This window comes from Boleophthalmus pectinirostris, unplaced genomic scaffold, assembly GCF_026225935.1.
Source record: "Boleophthalmus pectinirostris isolate CB_2022bp ecotype Guang Dong unplaced genomic scaffold, ASM2622593v1 HiC_scaffold_22, whole genome shotgun sequence".
NCBI lineage: Eukaryota > Metazoa > Chordata > Actinopteri > Gobiiformes > Gobiidae > Boleophthalmus > Boleophthalmus pectinirostris.
Window position 1 is genome coordinate 12,280,344 of NW_026571190.1, and position 22,694 is coordinate 12,303,037.

General features: G+C 41.0%; 1 protein-coding gene across 6 annotated transcripts in view; it reads left to right on the forward strand.

Moving 5' to 3' along the window:
* Window positions 1–22,694, forward strand: part of LOC110167606 (teneurin-3-like) — a 595,717-nt gene that overhangs the window by 272,625 nt on the left and 300,398 nt on the right. For all 6 annotated transcript variants that reach the window (XM_055158090.1, XM_055158089.1, XM_055158088.1 and 3 more), the window contains one exon: window positions 9,122–9,389. In XM_055158090.1, the coding sequence (XP_055014065.1) occupies window positions 9,122–9,389 (268 nt within the window). The remainder of the gene's footprint in view (window positions 1–9,121; window positions 9,390–22,694) is intronic.

Genomic DNA, 22,694 nt, shown 5'->3' on the forward strand with positions numbered 1-22,694 from the left:
ACAGCTCCATGTTTTTGATGAGGAAAGAACACTTTAACCTGGCGTAAAGCTCTCCAGAGTAATTTTGCATAATATAAGCCCTTTAAACGCCGACAAGGAAGTGGCACTGAGTTTAAGGTCAGATCTCTGAAGAGGCGATGACGCTTTTCCTAAGAATGCATGCCTTCCACGCTATTTTTGAGCAAGAATAACACCCCATAATTGAGTCAGTTTAATCCCTCCTTCAAAATGGTCCAGATGACTGCCTCTGAAACTTTTTCAAGCACCCTCTGCTTTAATTAATGCAAGACACGTTTAATGCCATACTGTGGAACTTTCCGGGAAAAGCAATAGCATCTCGCCGGAGAGCAGCTTCGTCAGTTTAAGTTGTTATTTCTGGCAGTACAAATGACTAAGCACTGTCGTTGTGTCCTTGGGCAAGACATGAATGATAGTTTGGGGGAAGCGCTGGCCGTATTTAGTGAGTAATGTTTAATGTTGTTGTCATATTCATTGCATTGTCATTCCTCGTGCAACAGAACTGATCTTGAGAAACAAACTCAAAATGTACCTAGGACATTGTGTGCTCTGTGCTTGTGCGCCGACAACTAAACCATTATTAAAGATGCCCCATTGTTTCGAGAGAACAGAATCCCTACACACACACACACGTACACACACACACACACACACACATCTTCTCTCTCCTCCCCTCTCTTTCTCTCTCTTTGTCCCTTTACCCCTCTCTCTTCATTTCCCATCTCACTCCCTTTTTCTCTTCATCTCCTTTCTGGCACAATCTCTCCTTTCCCTCTCTCCATCTCCTTCTCTCTCTCTCCTTGTCCCCCTCTTTCCCTGGGACCTCATATTGGGGGGACTTTGTGTTTTGATGGAACTGCAGCCCCCTGCCATGTTCCTGTCACTTCCCCAAGTCGCCTCGTCACCCTCGGGTGGGACACACATGCACGGCGGAGCTGGTCAGGCTTGGCACAAATCCAGCCTGGGTTCGGATTTGTTTGTTACACTTGAAGGCTTTGGGGCATTTGTTGTTTTGGGGAAATTTCCATTTAGTTCTTCTATTGTTATTTTTCTTGTTTCAGACTCAAGACAAAAGGTCAGTTAAAGGTGCGCTGTGTAACTTTTCTGATAGGGGGTTCACCTCCTGCTGTTCTCCATGGAGATGATAGATATTGCGTTGCTTTTGAATGTATGCATCTTCAATTACAAGTCTACAAAAACTACCTTGAAAAGTACACATTTATACTGTGAGCGGCTTGTCTCCTTGGAGATTAATGCCATTGTGTGGAACATTCTAAGCAAAGAATTAACAGCTCAACTGAGACAAGCAGCTGGGAGATCCTCCACCCAAAAATGTACTGATTGCACATTTAAACATAGGTTGTGTATGGAAAAGGAGAAATTCAGTTTGTCGACTGGACAAGTTTATATGGTCAAATTCATTTTGCAGCTCATCCAAGCAGAATGTATTTGACCAAATAAACTTTTGTCCTGTCGACCATCTGAATTTCTCCTTTGCCATGGATTCCACCTGGACAACTGAGGGATTTTTCACGTATAAGTTGTGTAGTACTGAATGAAGTTTTTAGCGTTCTTGTACTCGAATTCGGATTGGACGGACACCATGTTTGACATAATTATCAAATGTAATTGGTCCAACTAGTCATTTTGTATAGTAATGAAACATACAAATTATATTAAAATAAAATGATACTACTAAAGTCTTGTTGATCACCCTTTTTTGACGTAGCAAAATACACAAATTTCAATGTGTCCATTTCGGTTTCTAGCATTCGTTCTTCCAAATCGTCCAAATCTATTAGTAAACCGCAGAGGTGAGTCATCTGTTACATTTAAGAAATTGAGCTTTTCATAGTACTTTTCTAGGAGCATACTTTTACTTCTTGACTAATATTTTTATTGAAGTAACAGTACTCTTATTTGAGTAAAAGTTTTGGTTACTCTTCCCAGTGTGCGTACGTGACAAAAGCTTTATGTTAACAATGTGAAACAATTTGAACATTTGTGTTTCTTGCACCGCTCCAGATTTAGTCTCATTTTTGAAAATATTTTTTTATTTACTTTAATTATTATTATTTAATGTTTTGTCCTTCTAATTACATACAATTTAAATCAGAGGTTCCATCCCGACAGTTACTCTTTAAGCTACTCTTACACTTTTTACTCTTACTTGTCTAATTTCTTTCACCACTTCTTTGTAGGGATGTAACGATATCCAAGTCTCACGATACGATATCATCACAGTATGAACCTCACGATACGATATTTATTATCATGGGAAAGCTCACAATTAGGGATGCAACAATATCCAAATCTTTGGGTACGATATTTTCACGATATACATCTCACGGTAAGATATTTATTGCGATATTTTGTGGAGACAAAACTATTAATATGCTATTTTTCCTCTTAAAATGCCTTGACAAGATATAATCCAAAGAACTAAGACTTAAAAGTGCTTAGAACTGTTATTTCTTCATGTCGTCTTCACTGAAATGGAGCAAAGGATCATGGTCTTTGTAGTTCCCTCTGTCTTTTTTTTAGCTATTGCTGCACCATAACTCTTAATTTAAGCAATTCAATATATTGTGATGCTTCACGATTAGGAGTGTAACGATTCAAGTCTCACGATAACGATATCGTCACGGTATGAACCTCACAGTATGATATTTACTGCGATATAGTGGGAAAGCTCACGATTAAGGATGTAACAATATCCAAGTCACTCGTTCCGATATTTTCACGATATACATCTCACAGTAAGACATTTATTTCGATATTTTTTGGAGGCGAACAGAACTGAATATGCTACTTTTTCCTCTTAAAATGCCTTTACAAGACTTAATCCAAAGAACTAAGACTTAAAAGTGCTTAGAACTGTTATTTCTTCATGTCGTCTTCACTGAAATGGAGCAAAGGATCATGGTCTATGTAGTTCCCTCTGTTTTTTAAAGATATTTCTGCACCATAACTCTTCATTTACGCAAAGAGACTTGTAATTCGATATATTGTGATGGTCCACGATATTACTGTGAGAACTTTGACGATACAATCACGATATTCCGGTTATTGTTACATCCCTACTCCTTTGTACATCCACACACTTGAGTAATATTACACTTACTAGTACCTGAACCAAATCTAGTAATCCATTTCCTGTCGCAAACTCTTCGAATAGTTGGAATCTGACATGTTTGCGTTGTTGTGCGTGATGTATCGGCGGCGCGCGGGGGTGAGAAAGGTCCTGTAGAGATTTACTTTCGCGGTGATGGCGCACAGATGTAGCCTTGTTAATGAGCCTGGACTCTCAACCCAGAAATCCATCCAGACCGAGCTCAGCCGACTCATTCTGTTAGCCTTGAAGCGCCGCATAAGTGGAACAATTACTAACCCGACAAAACAGCATATGGGGGGAGAGAGGGAGGGAGAGACGGAGGGATGCTGGATTAACGAGGGAGAGACAGGAGGAGGGAGAGATAGAAAGGTGGGGAGAGATGAGGTAGAAAATGGGGACGAGAAGAGAAAGGTTGAGGGAAAGATAGGAGCGTAAGAGAGAAACGAAAGGGGGGAAGAGAAAGAGACAGAGATGAGGTGGACAAGGGGAGAGGGAGATGGATAAAGAGAGAAACAGATGAGAAAGGGAGAGATTAGAGAGGGATAGATGGATGGAGGGAGGGAAACAGGGGTAGATAGAAAGGGAAGAGAGAAAAGGGAGCTACTGGATCAGCGAGAGAAAGATGGGAGGGTAAGAGAGGAATGAGAGGTGGAAAACAAGAAAGACGGATGGAAAGAAATGACAGATAGAGAGGGAGGAGAGAGATGAGAGCGCTGGATTAGCAAAGGGAGGGGTGAGAGATGACAAGAAGACTTGGAGTCAGAGAGAGCGGAGAACAGAAAAAAGAAATGAGAGACAAACTGAAACAAAATCTAGTGTGGATGAATGACGGAGAAAAAGGGAGAGAGGGGTACAGGGAGATGAAAATGTAGAATAGTAGGTGTATAGGGGGAGTTAGGGAAGAATTAGAGAGAAAGATGGGGGAGGAGAGAGAGAAAGAGAGAAAGAAAGAGCCACTTTCTGTTTTCTCCAGCGGGGGCAACGGAGAATGAAAAACAGCAGGCCTGGGAAATGGAGACGTGATGCTCTTTATGCAAATCAAATACCAGCCACAGTCCTTCATTTCCTTCAGAGGAGCGAGGGAAGAGAGAAACAAGAAAAGAGGGAGGAGGAGAGACGGTGAGGAGGAGGTGAGATCGAGGAAGGATCGGGGGAGAGGTGAGAGGAGTGGAGGAGAGCGAGGAGCAGAGGAGGAGAGGTACGGAGAGGAGTGGAGGAAGGAGTGAGGGAGAGGAGAGGAGGAAAGGAAGAAGGAGTGGAGGGAAGGAAGGAGTGGAGCAGAGGGCGGAGTGGAGGTGAGGAGCGGAGGGAGCATAGAAGAGGAGCAAGGGAGGAGTGAGGGAAAGGGGAAACAGAGAAGAGGAGAGAGGAGTTGAGGTAGGGAGGAAGGAGAGGGAGGAACAGGGGAGAAGAGGGAGGAGAGAAGAGTGTGAGGGAGGAGTGAGAAGAGAAGAGGAAGGGAGGGAAGAGTGAAGGAGAGGGAGGAGCGGTGGAGAGGAGCAGAGAAGAGCAGAAAAGCGAGGGAGGACTAAAGGAGAGGCGAGGAGGGAGTATAGAAGAAGGAGCGATGGGAAAGGAGAAAGGGAGAAGAGGAAGAGGAGGGAGGAGTGAGGAAGAGAGAGGAGAAGAGAGAGGAGCAGAGCAGAGAAGAGAAGAAGAGTGATTGAGGAGTGAAGGAGAAGAGAGGAGGGAGCATAGAAGACGAGCAAGGGAGGAGTGAGGGAGAGGAGAGAGGAGTTGAGGAAGGAGTGGAGGAGAGGGAGGAACAGAGGACAGGAGAGAGGGAGAAGAGTGACAGAGAAGTGAAGGAGAGACGAGGAGGCAGCATAGAAGACAAGCAAGGGAGGAGTGAGGGAAAGGAGAGAGGGAGAAGAGGAGAGAGGATTGGAGGAAGGGAGGAAAAAGTGAAGGAGAGGGAGAAGAGGAGGAGGAAAGAGAGTGAGAGAGAGGAGTGAAGGAGAGGGGACGAGGGAGCACTGAAGAGGAGCAAGGGAGGAGTGAGGAAGAGGAGAGGATGGAGGGAGGGAGGAGAGAGAAGCTCAGAAGGAGGAGATGAGGGAAGGAGGGAGAAAAGGAGGAACAGGAGCTTAAGAGGAGAGGAGCGAGGGAGGAGGCAAGTAGAGAGGAGAGGGAGAAGAGAAGGGTAGAGAGTGGATGAGAGGAGACGAGGAGCGGAGCGAGTGGAGGAGCGGAAGAGAATAGCGAGGGAAGAGCTGAGAAGAGGAGAAAGAAGAAACAGAACCAGGGGAAGAGTTGAAGCCGGGTCAAAGCTGTGTAAATATTGTCAGACAAAACAAACGAAGGCCAATCAGCGATCAGTATTCAGTCGTCTCGGATCGCCATGGAGCTGGAGGGCAGGCTTCACACGGGCCTTGAACCAATCCTAACAGCACACACACATTTACATAACGCTTCAATGTCCAACTGTAGACAAACACATTCAACACGCCTTTGCAAATGTAACAAAGGATCAAGTTAGAAAGAAAATGAACATTCCTCTTGCCTCTCAAATAACTACATGATTTCATTTAAAGCAGTGTTTCGCAAACTGGTTTTCTGGGACGCATATTTTAAACGTCAATAGACATTATTCATAAATCACAAAGTAAAAGTGGATTTGACCATTATTGAACATTAATGAGGATGTTTTCTTGTTGACTGAGTGATCGTGTCTCTGAACAATTAGTATGACTCAAGTTTTAAACAATGAAAAACAGTAATTGAAGCAGCAATAAAAAGATCCATAAGATGCTTATTTGGACATTAAATTTAATCCATTTCTTTTCCTTTTCAGCCTTCAATTGAACCAGCAATATTGGAACAAAATAGTCAAAAAAATATTTACAAAAACATTAGAAATTATTAAAAAAATACATGTCTTAACATTTCAACCTACATGCAGATCTTGACTAGCCTGATTCATCAGCCGGTTTCACTTTGTGGAAATCGTCTGACTTCGCAGGGTTAGAATTTGTTCGATCGACGGTAGGCAGGTACTTTTTTTATTTAACCAATCGCTGCTATTTCGTTGTGACGTATGTAATGCACCACTAACGGGGCTCACTTGTATATTAAGCTTTTCCCAAATCCCGTAGGAAAAAGGACAGTGACGTCTTTCCCCTTGATAAAATTCACCAAACATTCTCTTTGTTTAAATTTGTTTAAATCCTCAATCTCTGGAATCATTCTCAACACATCTAGCAGTTCTGAGGTTCTTGCAAACTGTCTAGTGTATTCCAATTCCTGACCTAGTCCCTGGAGAGAAATTAAATTGAGCGGAGGCACTAGGTGGCCTGGCTAGATCGTGACAAGGCGACCCAAAAAAAAAAAAAAAAAAAACCTGAGGGTCATGAGAGTCTTTGTTTAACAGTGATTTAAAGGGCTCATATTACCCTATCTATATTATTAAAAAACATACTCAGAGTTGGGTTTTGTTTTATTTACATGTGTTGAAGGCTGAGTTTCACCTTGTAATGTCATATGGTAATACAGGAAGTGCTTTTAAACTCCATATACTTTCACTAAATTCATTTGAATATTTTCAGGCCTGGAATTGCCCATCTCTACTAAACATGTGTATGAAACAAAATAAAACTCCAGGTATGTTTTTGAAGTTAAAATATGACTCAGAAGTGGCTCACAAGAGTAATTTTTCCGTAATATAGGGCCTTTAAAGGTTCACTACGCAACATTTCTGCTTAGGTTTTGCCACTCTGGTCTCCATGGAGATTTTGTGGCTTTGCCTTTTAACTACCTTCCCTTTGGTCTTTGGCAAAACATCTCTATTAATCAGGCTTCAGTTTCTTGTCTTTCAAACCACCAACTCGTTCTTGATTTTAACCGAATGTGACAACACCTGCGATGGTTGTGCGTTTTCCGAGGCACGGAGCCAGGGATACGGGGAATTGAAAAGAAATGGACTTCTTACTGTAGATGTGAGATGGGGAGGTCTGTCAGTCACCAACAACTTTTTAAATAAAGTTTTTTTATTTTTTTTTCTTCACACATGACATACTCGGTGACAGAAGCGTCTCAAAGCGCGGTGCCTCGAATAGCTGTTGTGGTGATCAGCAGATGGAAGAGGCCCCATAGGGATACAACATGAGACCGGCTACACACTGTTGACAATCAGCTGAACAAAAAATAACACTGTTTAATAAATAGAATACTTGCTTAATTATGTTTTTAACGGGTTTGGCTAGTTTAGGTTTAGTCAAAAATATTTAACTTAGCTTTTTTTAGAACTTTATTTTTATTCCTTTTGTTGTTTTGTTATATTTTTACTTATTATTTTTTCTTATTTTAAGCTATTGATACTTTGTAGTGACATCACACTGGGGGTTCTGCATGTAAGTCTATGGCAGAACCAGTTCAGAACCAGTTCAGGAGTTACTATGGTGAAGCAATGCACACATAAGCAAAAATTTGTTTAAAACTGTTAAAGATGGTCTGAAAAAAAAAAACAATTCCAGCTAAATTCTTCAGTTCTTCAGATTGTGGCAAAGGAGAAATTCTGTTTGTCGACTGGACAAAAGTTAATGTTTCTTCAGTTCTGGTCAGACGCTGGTGGACACTTCCTTATATCTGTCTGCAGGGAGGAGCTAACTAAGTACTCTCAAACTAACACACCTATTTGTTTACCGTTTCTGTTAGTTAGTTAGGCCTATTGAACTGCACTGAGTGTGGGGTCTTATTAGCAGAATCATTCAGGGCCATAATGGAGCTTTCACACCTCTGGACCTGACCTGGCTATAGCTTTTGTTCTCTTGTTTGTTTTGATTTAGGCTTGAGGATGGAGTTGTAAATAGGAGATAGATGGTGTCTGAGGCCTCCATTTCTGTTTAGAGAAGGATTGTCTTTCTTAACAAAAATAGCTTCTTTAACTCCACTCTTAAACCAATTCTTTTCTCTGGCTAAAATCTATACCTCGCTGTCCTCAAATGAGTGACCCATGGCTTTTAAGTGGAGATGTACAACCGCTACTGCTTTCTTGTCTGTGTTGGTACATCCTCTTGTGAAGTAGCTTTCACACAACTTCAGATTGTGTTAAACAAAGCTCATATTAAAGTCTAACTTGCGTAACAGAGCTTCAGACAGAGCAGTGTCTACAGTTAGCGAATGTGAATGACATCAGCTTCAGTATTCATATTTTCTGTTACTTAAAAGTACTTAAAATTTGTATTTATTCATTTTAACTGTTAGAATGTGGCTTGCAATGAAACTAGAACAAAATCTATGCTCAACTCTATGTCAACATTTTGAACTGATTTATCTTAAGATGTGTGTGTTTTGCAGTGTAGTGGATAAATATTCATCTTTTCAACTGAATCGATTTACTTTGGTTTAGTCCATGGAGCCCGTAAACTTGAAACAGAAATGCTGAACTCTGAAGAGGTCCGGCTCCACACCTGGTTTCAATGCACAATGTATTTACAGTGTATTGACAAGCAAAACATTGGTGTATCTTCTGCCACTTGAAGCTGTAAGCAGGCCCAGGTGTCTGAACCCTGAGTGACCTACTTCGGGCATGAGATGAGATACATATTTGCATGGCAACACAAACACTTACTTTCTTTTTCCGTCCTTGTGATTCCATTGTTGAGTGTGCTGCTCAAAAGCTCATGACATAACTTTAATGTGTCCTATTGTTTGTGAATTGGAACTGAATAAAAAAAAAAAAAAAGAGAGAGAGAGACATGTGCTCATAAACATCTAGCACTCGACTTTTGACTCTTGTAAACTTAACAAAGGTGCAGCTTAAATCCTTGTATACATTCATAACATACATAACATAAATAATACATGATAGATAGAAATATAGAACAGAAATGGCATACACTTAACACAAAAAAGTACAAAAAATGAAATAAAAGTATAGGAGGTTAGTTTATGTATGTACTTTTTAACAAAGTTTTGAATTTAGTCCCACTGAGTGTTGAATTTTATATAGACACAAAACCTGACCATGTTCACTTCCTGTCTCCACAGAGCAACCGTCCAATCACCACGGCACCACGCTGCCCCCAGTGCCGCCCCCTCACCGCCAGCAGCCGTCCATCACAGCTCTGAACCAATCACTGGGCTCCACGCACCACGCTGGCCACTCCCTGAACTCCACCCGGCAGCTAACTCCGCCCACAGGAAGCCCGGCCCCAGTGGCTGGCCAATCACCAGCCGAGCTGCAGACCACGCCCCCCGAGAGCGTCCCGCTGCAAGACAGCTGGGTGCTGGGTAGCAATGTGCCTCTGGAAACAAGGTAAAGGCAGTTCAATGTATTCCTGTGGCGATTGGGTTTGGTCGTTTACCTGAGATTGGAAAGTTACTGGAGACGTTTGGTTAAACTTTGAATCATGGAAGTTGGCATTACTTGTTTGCGTTGGATTAAGAACTAGTGCATTATCTAATCGACGTAATCCCACATGCGTCCAGGCGAGGGTCAATGTAGGGACGTTTACAGTGGTGATCATCTGAACTAGAGCCCTGCACCCGATGCAAAACAGTGCGGTGCAGGACACATTTTGAAAGCTCATTGCAGATGCGGGTAAATATGAGTTTAAAGTAAAATATACAACTGAATAATGTATGCCTATCATACCCAATTTGTAGGGATGTAACAATAACTGAAATATCGTGATATTGTATCGTCAAAGTTCTCACAATAATATCGTGGACCATCACAATATATCGAATTATAAGTCTTTTTTTGCTTAAATTAAGAGTTATGGTGCAGCAATAGAAGAAAAGACGGAACTACAATAGACCATGATCCTTTGCTCCATTTCAGTGTAAGAAGAAATAACAGTTCTAAGCACTTTTACCTCTTAGTTCTTTGGATTAAGTCTTGTCAAGGCATTTTAAGAGGAAAAAAGCATATTAACAGCATATTAACAAATATCGTGCCGTGAGATGTATATCATGAAAATATCGTACCGAGAGATTTGGATATTGTTATCGTAAGCCTCCCCAACATATTGTGAGCTTTCCCACAATATCGCAATAAATATCGTACCGTGAGGTTCATACTGTGATTATATCATATCGTGAGACTTGGATATCGTTACACCCCTAATAATTTGTGCAGGACATTTTATTTGGCATTAATAAAAGTATTTTAAGAAGGCTAAATTTGTGGACATGGTCTAATCTCCAGCAGGTTTTAGACAATTCTTTTCTGCTAATTAGTGTTTGATAGAGTTTAAGAAAGCGAACATTCCCATCTTGAGGGACCTGTGGGTGGGAGAGGAATAAAATATCACAGATGCGGGCGGGAGCCGGAATGAAAATTACAATTCTTTGCGGGTGCACAATTCAGGTGCAGGCGGGAGTGGGACTGAAAATTCTGCCAAGCTCAGACCTCTAACCTGAACACTGTTTTTGCTATCAAGACGTTTCGGCTTCCATCCAGAATCCATTTCCAATTCAATTTAACTTCATTTTTCAATTGAACACGGCTTCTGGATCAGAGCCGAAACGTCATGATTGGAAAAACAGGGTCCAGATGAACACCACTGTGAACGTCTCTACATTGCGTCATCTACGGTTCGGTGAACTGGAGTTACGTTTCAAGATCGTAATGTTTTGGGCATGTACAGAGAAAAGACAGTGAATATATGGTACTACATTCCAATCGGTACTATAGTAAGTAGTACATTAGATTCCAGTTATTTTCAAATTTCCGATTTACAACATACCAATTTGTTGAACACGAATACACAACTCACTTGAACTCTTACCTTTTAGATTGTCAAACACTCAAGAAATCTTTTATAACTACTTACCCTACAGCACACAGTTTATAGAATGTTTAATGCAAGTAAACACTCAAGAATGTATTTCATTAATTAAACTGTTGCAAGAAAAATACAAGAAAGTGAACTTTTGCACTATATATATATATATATAACCTTATCTGAACAAGTCTTATTAAAAAAGACTTCCAACAAATGAAAACACTCCCAATGTACAGCTAGTTTTGCTTCACGGGCGTTAGCAATTTACTTCTGAAAAGGATTGAAAAGGTCAAATAGTCCAAACATCCAATTATCAACCTATGCATTTCTAACATCCATTTTCTGTATTTTCCGCATTACAGTTTTCATGCCCCTATTGCTGACAGCAGTGCGTCCGTTGCTTTTAAAAACATGTTTAGTGCCCTTAATGAGTGTCTGGCGTGTTTGTGTGTAATTGTGAGTGTGATTATATAAAAGGGGCATATGTAAATGACTTTGTGTTGTTTGATGTTGCACTGTTAGCCCTTTTGCTTTGATAGCGCGCGGCTAACTCAATCTGGTGCATTATGAAAATCATGTGGAGTGACATTCAGCCAGGCAGGTTTTAAATGAAACTCTATTGTGAGTTTAGCCTGTGTGCAGTGAAGGGGAGTGCAGGGACTTTTAAAATGGAAACTACAAAGACGGCAGGTACAGTTCCAATGCTGTGTGACAAGAGTTGGATCCAAATAAAAGGGTAGTGGTCTGAAATTTGAAAGAGCGTGAGTGCGGTGAAGAAGGGGAATAGGCAGGTTGTGGTGAGGTGGAGATGGAGAGGTGGAGGTGGCTAATATATTTTACATATATCGTGTTACATTTTTCCATTTTTTTAATATTGTTCCAAAGCCCATGTTTTGGATTTTAAGATGATCCACTTAAAGGTTCTGTATGTTGCTTTTTGTAGGTGGCATATTTGCTTGATTCCATGGAAACAGAAAGTTAAAACTACAATTCTTCATGAAGAAAATTAAGTTTTGTGAGATTCTATGGAATATTATTAGCTTGATTCATCAGCCGGTTTCACTTCGTGGAAACCGTCTGACCTCGCAGCATTAGGATTTATTTGTGCGATGGTAGTAGGGTACTTTTTTTTATTTAACCAATCGCTGCTATTTGGTTGTGACGCATGTAATGCTCCAAATCCCGTATAGGAAGAAGGGTAATAACGTCTTTTCCCCTTTGTTCTCTTTGTTCCGGCTTTAAATTCTTGATCTCAGGAATCGTTGCCAACACAGAATGTCCATCTTCGTCTGCATCCATCTCGACCATTTTGTTTACTGTTGTACTGTACCACAAAGGGACCCAGACAGGTGCTTGAGTTTGACGTCATGGTTTCACAGCTTTTCGCTGATTGACCAGTGCCCAAACTCGCACTTCCGGAGTTCCTGCAAACCGTCTAGTGTATTGCGATTCCTGACCTAGTCGCTGGAGAGAAATAAAATGGAGCGGAGGCATTAGGTGGTGCCAGCCTGGCTAGAATATTATAGCCAACATATCCATGGTGATGCAAACCTGCTCAGAGTAAAGACGTATGTTTTTTTGTTTGTTTTATTGTTTCGGCGGCAGTAGCTCAGTTGGTAGAGTGTTCGTCCACTGATCTGAAGGTTGGAGGTTTGAATCATTGGTTGAGCGCTCAGATCCACTGACCCACAGGTTGGCTGGTGTGATTCTAGCTCCCACAGATGAATGCTGTTGTTGTGTCCTTAACCCACCTCACCCCCAGTGTATGTGTACACTGGTGTATGTATGGTGAATGGGTGAGTGGTTCCTTGTTGGAGTGCCTTGAAGGTGGTAAAGCGCTATAGAAAATGTGACCACTTACCATTTCTCATCACAAACATACCCGGAATTGTATTATTTTTTTCATTCAGACATCTTTAACACACAAACCCTGCAACTTTAGGCTGAGTTCTTCTCTCAGACAGAAATCTATATGCCCCACCTTGTGATGTCATGTGGTAATACATAAATGCTCCACTGTGTTTTTAAACTCCATACACCTTCACTAGAATCATTTAGATCATTTCAGTTCTTGAATTCCCAATCTCTACTGAACTAAAGCTAAAAAGTAGTGTAGTAGTTAAGTGAAAACTATCAGTTCATGACATCACAAGGTGGAACAAAGCATTTTAAACTTTGGAATAACAGACAGACTAATAATGGTTCACTCAAACATGTGTGAATGAAACAAAACACAACTTTGGGTGTGTTTTTGATGAGCTCATTGCTACATGGCTAAAAGTTTGCGTAATATAGGCTCTCTAAAGCATATTGTTTATTTCACCTCTGTTTAGCCTTTATTTAATGCAGAAATGTATTGACTTTTTTGTATTATATCTACAAAGAATATCACATCTTTCAAAGTAATTTAACCCAAGTTGGATTAAAACAGCAGACAGCCATGTTTATACATCGCATATATCGACTCCACACCGCATTTAAAAGTAGCCGCATTGATTTCAGTCAGGAGGTGAAAACTTCTGACAATTCAACAAGCGTGTAGATGAAAACCGTAGACAACAAGATACAAAAACAAGCTAAAAATACAAAAGACGCTCAGTAGTTTGGACTTGGCTGCTTCGTGTCCACCCATCTGAAACGTATAAAGCTTTTTGGAGCATTCTTTAGCAGAGTAAACTGATCTGCAATCGGGACAGAGCCAAGTCGGGCTGTCATCGCTTCACAATGTAACCAAGAATAAACGTCAGACTATGATGAATGCGCTGCTCTGGGATCCTGATAGACCATGCGTACAGTTTAAGGCCCTCTGCTGTACGCATTAGTGGCCCCGGGAATACTTTGTACAAATACTACGAGCGGATATTGCAGTGGTGATAAAATGTCGAGTCTAATCTGTTTGGAGAGTTTCATGTTGAAGTGGGCTTGTGAAGGAAATTAAATGTTAAATAATTCAGTATAGAGTAGATTTAGATTTGCATATGATTTATATACGGATTCATTTTGTTCTTGTTCCCAAAGCCCAAATTGGATATAGTACATAAGTAGTTGTTGGCGTAGTACTGATCACCTTATAGTTGAATTGTTTTGTGACAGTAAAAACATAATAAGGGCAGGAGGTGGGTAGAGTAGCCAAAAATTGTAATGAAGTAGGAGTAATGTTATTTCTAGGGGTGTAACGATATCCAAGTCTCATGATATGATATCGTCACGTATGACTCTCAGGGTATGATATTTATTGCAATATCGTGGGAAAGCTCACAGTATGGTAGGGAGGCTCACAATGTTACAATATCCAAATCTCTCAGTACGTTATTTTCATGATATACATCTCACGGTACGATATTTATTGCGATATTTTGTGGTGGCTAAACAGCTAAAACTGTGAATATGCTATTTTTTCTCCTTAAAATGCCTTGACAAGACTTAATGCAAAGAACTAAGACTTAAAAGTGCTTAGAACTGTTATTTCTTCTTGTAGTCTGCACTGAAATGGAGCAAAGGATCATGGTCTATGTAGTTCCCTCTGTCTTTTTTTTAGCTATTGCTGTACCATAATTCTTAATTTAAAGGGCCCATCTCATGCAAAATCAACTTTTCAGAGCTTTCTACCTTCGAAGAGTGATGTGTGGACCTTGTATATGTCGCCGAAGTGGTTTTTAGATTGAATTGGCGTTTTTTTTTTTTACAAATTGCAGCGTATTTCTGCCACCCTCCCATGTGACAACGAGCTAAAGCTGCTACAACGATGACGCGGCAGCTACACCTATGACACGTTTGACGTAGCAGAAAGCGCTTCGCACCCGCCCCCGTCCCCCCCCCACTCCACCACCTCCGCCCCGCCTCCACTCCGCATCGGCTGACAATTCCCACATGAACACCTAAACAAAAGCGACAACATAAGCTCATTGTTCTATAATAAGTATATAATAAGTTTATCTACTAGCGTTTATTAATACTTTACCAATCAGTAATGTTTAGCTGATGTTGACACGGTGCTTGAGCTTCGTGCTCCTCCAAGTCCTCATCTGATTCTGGGTCCAACACATGCGGCTGAACACGCTGTATCGCCATGATGAATAAAAGTTTATTCCTACCGCGACCAGGGTTCACGCCTGTCTCCCCCTCCCTCCCTGAGATGGGCGGAGGAAGGGCGGCTCACTCAGAGCCTACGTCACGTTTGGAGGGCGGAGCCTGTGCTTTCTCAGGCTGGGCGGGGGGATGAGCAATAGTCGGCCTTTCATAGTTCCTGGTCTGTGATGCCTCTAAGAAATCAATAAGATTTCATAACTATTGAGTCATGGATGTTCCAAAACCCAAATTATGCTTGTATATGTGCAGAAGATACAATGTGAAAAGAGTTATTTTGTATGAGATGGGCCCTTTAAAGGAAAAACAGTCCTGGAACTTTTCATATCTACTTCCTGTTCACATGCAATTCATTTGATGTTCGTTTATCAGCACACGCAAGCGCTAGTTACAGCACAAACCTTTTATGAAAACCGATGCAACGAAACTTTTTCAGTCCCTCAAAAGCTTCCATCTAGATCTATCAAAATAGAAGTTTAAATTTTACTAAACCTGCGATCCGTCAACGCATAAATACAGCACTGCCTTGAAGCCTCCCTGGGTACAACAGTGAATGAGCGGGGTCAAGGAGAGGTGCGTCTAAAACATTTTCAACATTGTCCAACGCAAACTCGCGGTCAAGCCCCAAACGCTTTTATTTCCAATCTTTTTCGAAGCGGCCCTGAATGCGGCGCTACTTTTGAAAGGAGAAAGCTCTTGATAAGTTACCTTGCTAGCCCTGTGTTGTCCTAATGTAGTCTTTGGAGAGGCAGAGGGCAGATGGAGGGGGCCCCGGTTTCTTTTCAGGCGTGACACGGGGCTTTTATTGGATAATTTGAACCTTGAATCTCCCATTCACCCGGCGCGCTTTTGTTACAGCGTGTCCCGAGAAAGCCCCGCTCTGCAGACGGACACATATTTTACCAAATGCCAGATCTCTCTCTCCATCTCTCTGAGTTTCTCCGTTGCGCTCCCTCCCTCTCGTTCTTCTCTTTCTGTTTTTCTCTCTCTCTCGTCCTTCGTCGCTCGCTGTTTCCTCTCTTTACGTGTTCTCCTTCTCTTTCTGTTTCATTATCTGTTTTTCTCTCTCCTTCGCCGTCCGTCATTTTCTGCTCCCTCTCGTTCTCTCTTCTCCTTCTGTTTCTCTCTTTTTTCTCTTCCTCCCTCTCTGTCTCTCAGTCCTCATCTCTGTTTCTCTCTCCCTTTCTCTGTCTCTCTGTTGTTCTCTTTCTCGCCCTCATCACTCTCTACTCCCTCTCTTTCTCTCCTTCTCTCTCTTCCTCCCTCCTCATCTCTCTCCCATTCTGTCTCTCTTTCTAACTCTCTCTCTTGTTTCTTCACGCTCTCTCTCACCCTCTTTATCTTTCTGTTTCTCTCTCTTGCTCTCCAACATTCTCTAGTCCCTCTGTTTCTCTCCTTCTCTCTCCTTTTTCTTTCCATGTTCTGCTTCTCTTTCTGTTTCATTATCTGTTTTCTCTCTCTTTCGCAATCCGTCATTCTCTACTCCCTCTCGTTCTCTCTTCTCCTTCTGTTTCTCTTTCTCTCTCTCACTCCTCATCTCAGTTTCTCTCTCATTTAACCCTCTCTCTCTGTCTCTCTGCTGCTCTCCCTCTCTTTCTTTGTTCTCTTTCTCACCTTCATCACTCTCTACTCCCTCTTTCTCTTCTTCTCCTCCTCATCTCTCTTCTCTCGCATTCTGTCTCTCTCTTTCTAACTCTGTCTCTTTTGTCTCCTCACTTCCTCTCTCTCACCCTCCATCTCTTTCTGTTTCTCTCTCTTGACCTCCAACACTCTCTATTCCCTCTCTTTCTCTTCTTCTTTCTGTTTTCTCTACCTCTGTTCTTTCTTCCCTCTCTCTTTGTCTCTCTGTTGCCCTTCCTTCCTCTCTTTCTGTTGTTCTCTTTCTCGCCCTCATCACTCTCTACTCCCTCTTTTTCTCTTCTTCTCTCTCTTCCTCCCTCCTCATCTCCTCTTCTCTCTCCCATCCTGTCATCTCTCCCTCTCTCTTATCCTCCTTCTCTTTCTGTTTCTCTCTCTTGCTCTCCAACACTCTCTATTCCCTCTCTTTCTCTCCTTCTCTCTCTTCATCCCTCTCTCTGTCTCTCACTTCCCCACTCCTCGTCTCCTCTTCTCTTTCTCATTTTGTCTCTTTCTAACTCCACTCTCTCTTCCCTCATCCGCCCCTCTCTCTCACCCTCCTTCTCTTTTAGTCTTTCTCTCTGCCCCCACTCTTTCTCTCCTTCTTTCCTTTTTCAATCTCTCTTCCTCTTCCTCCTTTCTCTCCCTCTTCCTCCTCATCTCCTTGTCGCTCTCTTTCTGTCTCTCTCTTCCTAACCCCCTCTGTCTTCACTCTCTTCACTCCCTTTCTCTCACTTCACTTCTCTCTCTCGCTTGTTCTTTTTGTTTCTCCCTCTCTCTTTTTCCCCATCTGCCCCCTCTCACTTTCTCTCCATCTTTCAACCTTTCCTTCACTCTCTCTCCCTTTCCCTCCTTCCCTCTCCCCCTAATCATCCTTTGCTCTCCCTCCCTCATCTTCCTGCCCTCAGTTTCTCTCTTCCTCCCCCTTATCATCTCTCCCTCCCTCCATCTCTCCTCCCTCTCTCTCTCCTGTAAAATCTAATGTCACACCATACAAAGGCCTTATTGTCTTATGGGAGTGCCCTGGCAGACACCACACATACTTTACAGCTGCGTCTTTGACCTTCACTCGTTCACTGCGCGATTTGTGGCTCCATTTTTCTCTTCGCTTTTCATCCTTTCTGACCTAGTCCTGGTGTTTCTTTCACCCACTTCCAAAAGACAAAACACATGATTGATAGTGGCTCCCTGGACAACTAAACTTTGTGTCCTGTCATGGCGATAAAGTTATATTTTACTTTGATAATCAGGTGTGTGTGTATGTAAGTGCTTGTTAACAGCTACGGAAGCCTTAAAGGTGCACTGTGCAACTTTTCTGATGAAGTCCCGTCACCTGCTTGTCTCCGTGGAGATGTTATTGCTTTGCAGGTTACAACATTACGCTACGTTACAGTTCAGATCTGTGGAGAGTCGCCTCTATTCACAGAAGGCATCGTTGTATTTTTGAGCAATAGAAACAGACATTATGAAGAAATACTAGATGGTTATTGTCATACCATGGAACATTCAACGCAAAAACAATAACGTCTCCATGGAAACAAGCAGATAGCAGACCCCCACCAGAAAAGTCATACAGGGTCATACTGCTGACGTTAGTTAAGAGTAAATTGTATTATATTCATATTATTAATGTAAATGAGTACACTTAGATAATATTGCTGGGTTCCCACAGTCATGGAAATCCTGGAAAAGTCATGGAAATTGAAAATGTCATTGAAAGTCATGGAACTTTGTAAATTCAATGAAAGTTTTAGGAAAGTCATGGAATTTTAGTATCTTTTTCACACCACTACAGCGTTCTGTTAAGTTCTCATGAGGCTATTATGATTATTTCTGAACGTATGCGGCTTTTGTTTAAAAGAGACGACAATAAATGCACTGACAGTACTTTGAATGTTCAAAAACTATAATAAACCATAAGGTGAGTGGAAAGGGTTAACATTTCTTATTTAGCACTTTATATATATATATAGTATAATCAGTTCTACACATGTAGGTGCCGTAAAGTCATGGAAAATTCACTTTAGGTCATGAAAAAGTCATGGAAAAGTTTGGAAATTTTGTTGGTGAAAAAGAGTGGGAACCCTGATATTAAAGGCTGCACTTTGTTACTAAATAAGACCTCTGACAGGAGCTCACTGTTCAGTTGTGATCTGAAGGTTGGCAGTTCAAATCCCGCTCTAGACATAATCATCAATGGTTGATCAGTGTGATCCACTGACCCACAGGTTGGTGGAGCGATTCCAGCTCCCTAAGATGGATGCTGTTGTTGTGTCATTGGGCAAGACACTTAACCCCCCTCATTCTCAGTCTGTGTATGAATGTGTGTGTGAATGAGTGAGTGGCTCCTTGATGTAAAGCGCTTTGAGTGCCTTGAAGGTGGAAAAGCTCTGTATAAACATTTGACTATTTACCATTTCAAAACAATTACAAAGCCAGAGTAAAGAATCTAAAGTGTGAGAGCGAATAGAAACTAGTCAGAAAAAACTTCCTTTCATTTGAAAATCAGATAACCGCCCTCTTCAACGACACTGGAACATATTAATTTAAAATAAAAATGAATAAAAGAACAATAGTTAGATGGTTAATAGTTGGTCTAAAATATTGTATACTATATTGTATATATTGAATACTATATATACTATATATATTGTATACTAAGAATAAGAATAATATGAATAGTTAGAACTTGCGTTATCCAGCCAAACATTATAAATTAAAGCAATATATAAGCATACATATATTCTTTGCCCCAAAACACAATGTCAATATACAGTATTCTGATAGTGGGAAGGAAATGACCAACATTCTTAATTTTAGACAAACATTATTGATCCACAAGGGAAACTATTTGGACACAGCAGCTCACACATCACAGTATAATATAAAAACAAACAGCAAAATTATAAATGGTAATAATAAATTCAAAATAGGTTGCAAAAATAGCAAGAGACAGGTGTCAAATACGGCATAGTTAAATAAATGTAAATGTACAAGTAAAAATAAAATATAGAAATGTAGTAATACAAATATATCTCAATTCGGATAGCTGAATTTTGCCCCTTTTGACTCACAGATCTTTGGGTTTTATTTTCCATTCAATCTTAGTTTGTCTCTTTTGGACACCTGCAGAAGAAGTCAGGAAGTCGTACAAATCTTACATAATCCAAATCTGGTAGACGCCCATATGGACCAACAGTGGAACAGGAAGTCACTACTCTTCTTGACACAGACCGCCTTTGTCCTACCGAGTTTACAACTACGACTTTGACCTCCCGTTGATCACTCGACGATTTGTGGCCCATTTCTTTCCTTCCTGGATGCATTTTCGTGACATCTTTTGCGCCGTAATAATTCACTCAGTTTCAAATAAAAAACGGGTGATTGATGGCACCGGATCTTTTTGGGACAAACCTCTTCTTCTTTTCCTGAAGCGATGCAAAGTCTCGCGGGAACGCTGCGCTGCGCACCCCGCGGATATGCTTACCGTGAAAAGTTTACGAGGCTAACTTACCCTTTTAAATCACTCAGTGCTTTACAGCTATAGCGTTTTTTTCTTTTTCTGCGGCGTCCCTTTTGTTTTGTGTCCTCGGCGAAAGGAGAAAAAAAAGCAGAGATCGCTGATAGATTGATAGAGGGGCAAATGTGTGTGTGATCGCTAAAGCCTGTTGAGTTGTGGTCGAGATAACGGTAACAGCAGGCCTATGGGACGACTCGAAACCGCTGTAATTGTACTACAAGGTTAATGAAATAAGGGCAATTTGAATGGAAAATTTCAAGGGCTATAATTATTTATGCAATTCAGTATTCCATCCAAACAACAAAATATCCCGTCTCCCTCAAGTCATGCTGTGTATAAAACTTGGTAACCCTGTAGTTTAGACGGCTACAAACAGTTATGAAATATATCTGATTTTTGTATTTGTTTAGTGGTTTGTATTTCAGTCTTCTCTCAATTGTTAATGCTACCGGATCTGTTGAAAATGTGCAGCTGGAACACGCACTGCAAGTCAAAAGTTTAGACACATCTCATTATTTTTTGGTTTTTCTTTGTGTTTATTACTGTCTACATTTACACATCAGATCTATGAAGAAAGATGTGTGGAATTACATAGCAGCAAAAGTTAAATAACACAACTTTTTAAAAAATTCAACTCCTCAAAGTATTCAACTTTTGCTTTGCTGACAGCGTTACAAACTCTTGACCTTCTCTTAATGAGCGTCACGTCAATAAGTGTTTACTTATTGCGTGTTGATTTTTGTTTACAGCATTCCATATGTGTCCATTCATAGGTTTCATGCCTTCAGTGAGAATCTATAATGTAAATAATCATGGAAATAAAATAAATAAAGATTCCAAACTTATACAAACAAAATATTCAGTATCCGTCATCATACGTTTTAAACCTGCCAAAATCACGACAGTCTTGTATTGCTGTTTGTATTTTAGTCGTTGCTCAAAAGCTCATATACTAAATAAATCTTAAATGTAATCAAACAAAAAAATTACATCAGTCATATTATGTTTAAAACCAGCTAACCCCGTAATTTAGATCTCTATAAACATATTCTCAAATGCATGTGATTCTTGTACTCAGTTGTTCCCCCCAAACTGCATTTTCAAACACTCGTTGGTTTTAAAACATAAATCTTCAATTGAATCAAACAAAATATCCTGTCTCCATGAAGTCATATTATGTATAAAACCGACTAACCCTGTTTAGACCTCGACAAAGTTTTAAAACTCATGGGATTCTTGTATTATCAGTTCATAATTAACTTTTCTCAAATGTTCATAGATGTATTTAAAATGTAGCCTGATTCGTCAGATGGTTTCATTTTGTGGAAACCGTCTGACCTCGCAGCATTAGAATTAATTCGCTCGACGGTAGGCGGGTACTTTTTTTCATTTAATTAATCGCTGCTATTTGGTCGTGGCGTATGTAATGCGCCGCTAACGATGCAACTGGTATATTAAGCTTTTCCCAAATCCCATAGGAAGAAGGACAATAATGTCTTTCCCCTTGGTAAAATTCACCAAACATTCTCTTTGTTCCAGCTTTAAATCCTTGATCTCAGCAATCGTTGACAACACAGAATATATGGCTCTTCGCTGATTGGCTGGTGCCTGGACTCGCACTTCCGGGGTTTTTGCGAACTGTCTAGTGTATTCTAATTCCTGACCTAGTCGCTGGCGAGAAATTAAATTGAATGGAGGCACTAGGTGATGCCAGCTTGGCTATTTAAAATGTGCCAAGGAAACAAAATTTAGATTTAAAAACCTACGTCACAAATTTGCTCACAATTGCCCTTTTTTTTTGGGTATATATGCAGTGATTTTTTTTCTTATGCAGTGATTGAGCTGACTAATAAAAAGTAGTAATGTTGAAAAAGCATTTAATTATTCACAACCAAACATTAAAAACGTTATAACAAACATACTAGTCCTCAAAATAGCAGCCATAAACCAGTGCGACTAACATCCATGACTAGTTTACTTTTACAAAAGCCTAAAATCTTTTCAAATCCAGACAGACGCCCGGAGTGTGCTACATGTATTAGAACCAAGTCCGTCGCTCCTGGTTACTCGGCGCATTCACACAGACTGAGGGATGAGACAGGCCAGGCCTTCAGAACACACGAAGAAGAGGAGGAGGAGGAGGAGGAGGAGGAAGAGGGGAAGGAGGAGGGCGAAGAGCGGATCTGCCGGTGGGGTGGAGCTGAAAAATACATGTGCTGTGACCCAGAGGCACGCGCTGCATGGCAAATCAAACGCATCCATCCCAGTCTGGACTCTGGCCTGTCTGTCCTGGAGAGAGGAGCAGTGCTGAAGAACAAGCAAAAGCACTGCTCACTCATTAGAAGACTGCTCGGTTTTTGGTACCAGGACTCGGGGTGCCTGACTAGTTTTTATTATTTTTTGCGTCTTTTATGCCCCCCAAAAATGTAATTTAAAGAGTGGTGTTATGCAAACTCAACCTTAGACTGTATAAAGAAGTGGACTAAGGGAGTGTGACGTCGACTATAGTGTTCAGCTCCAGTCAATTGAAGCTCCCGATGTGAAGTTGGAGCTGAGTTCCATGTAAGGAATAGGAATTTATTTCCGAAATACAAAATAAAAGCACCAG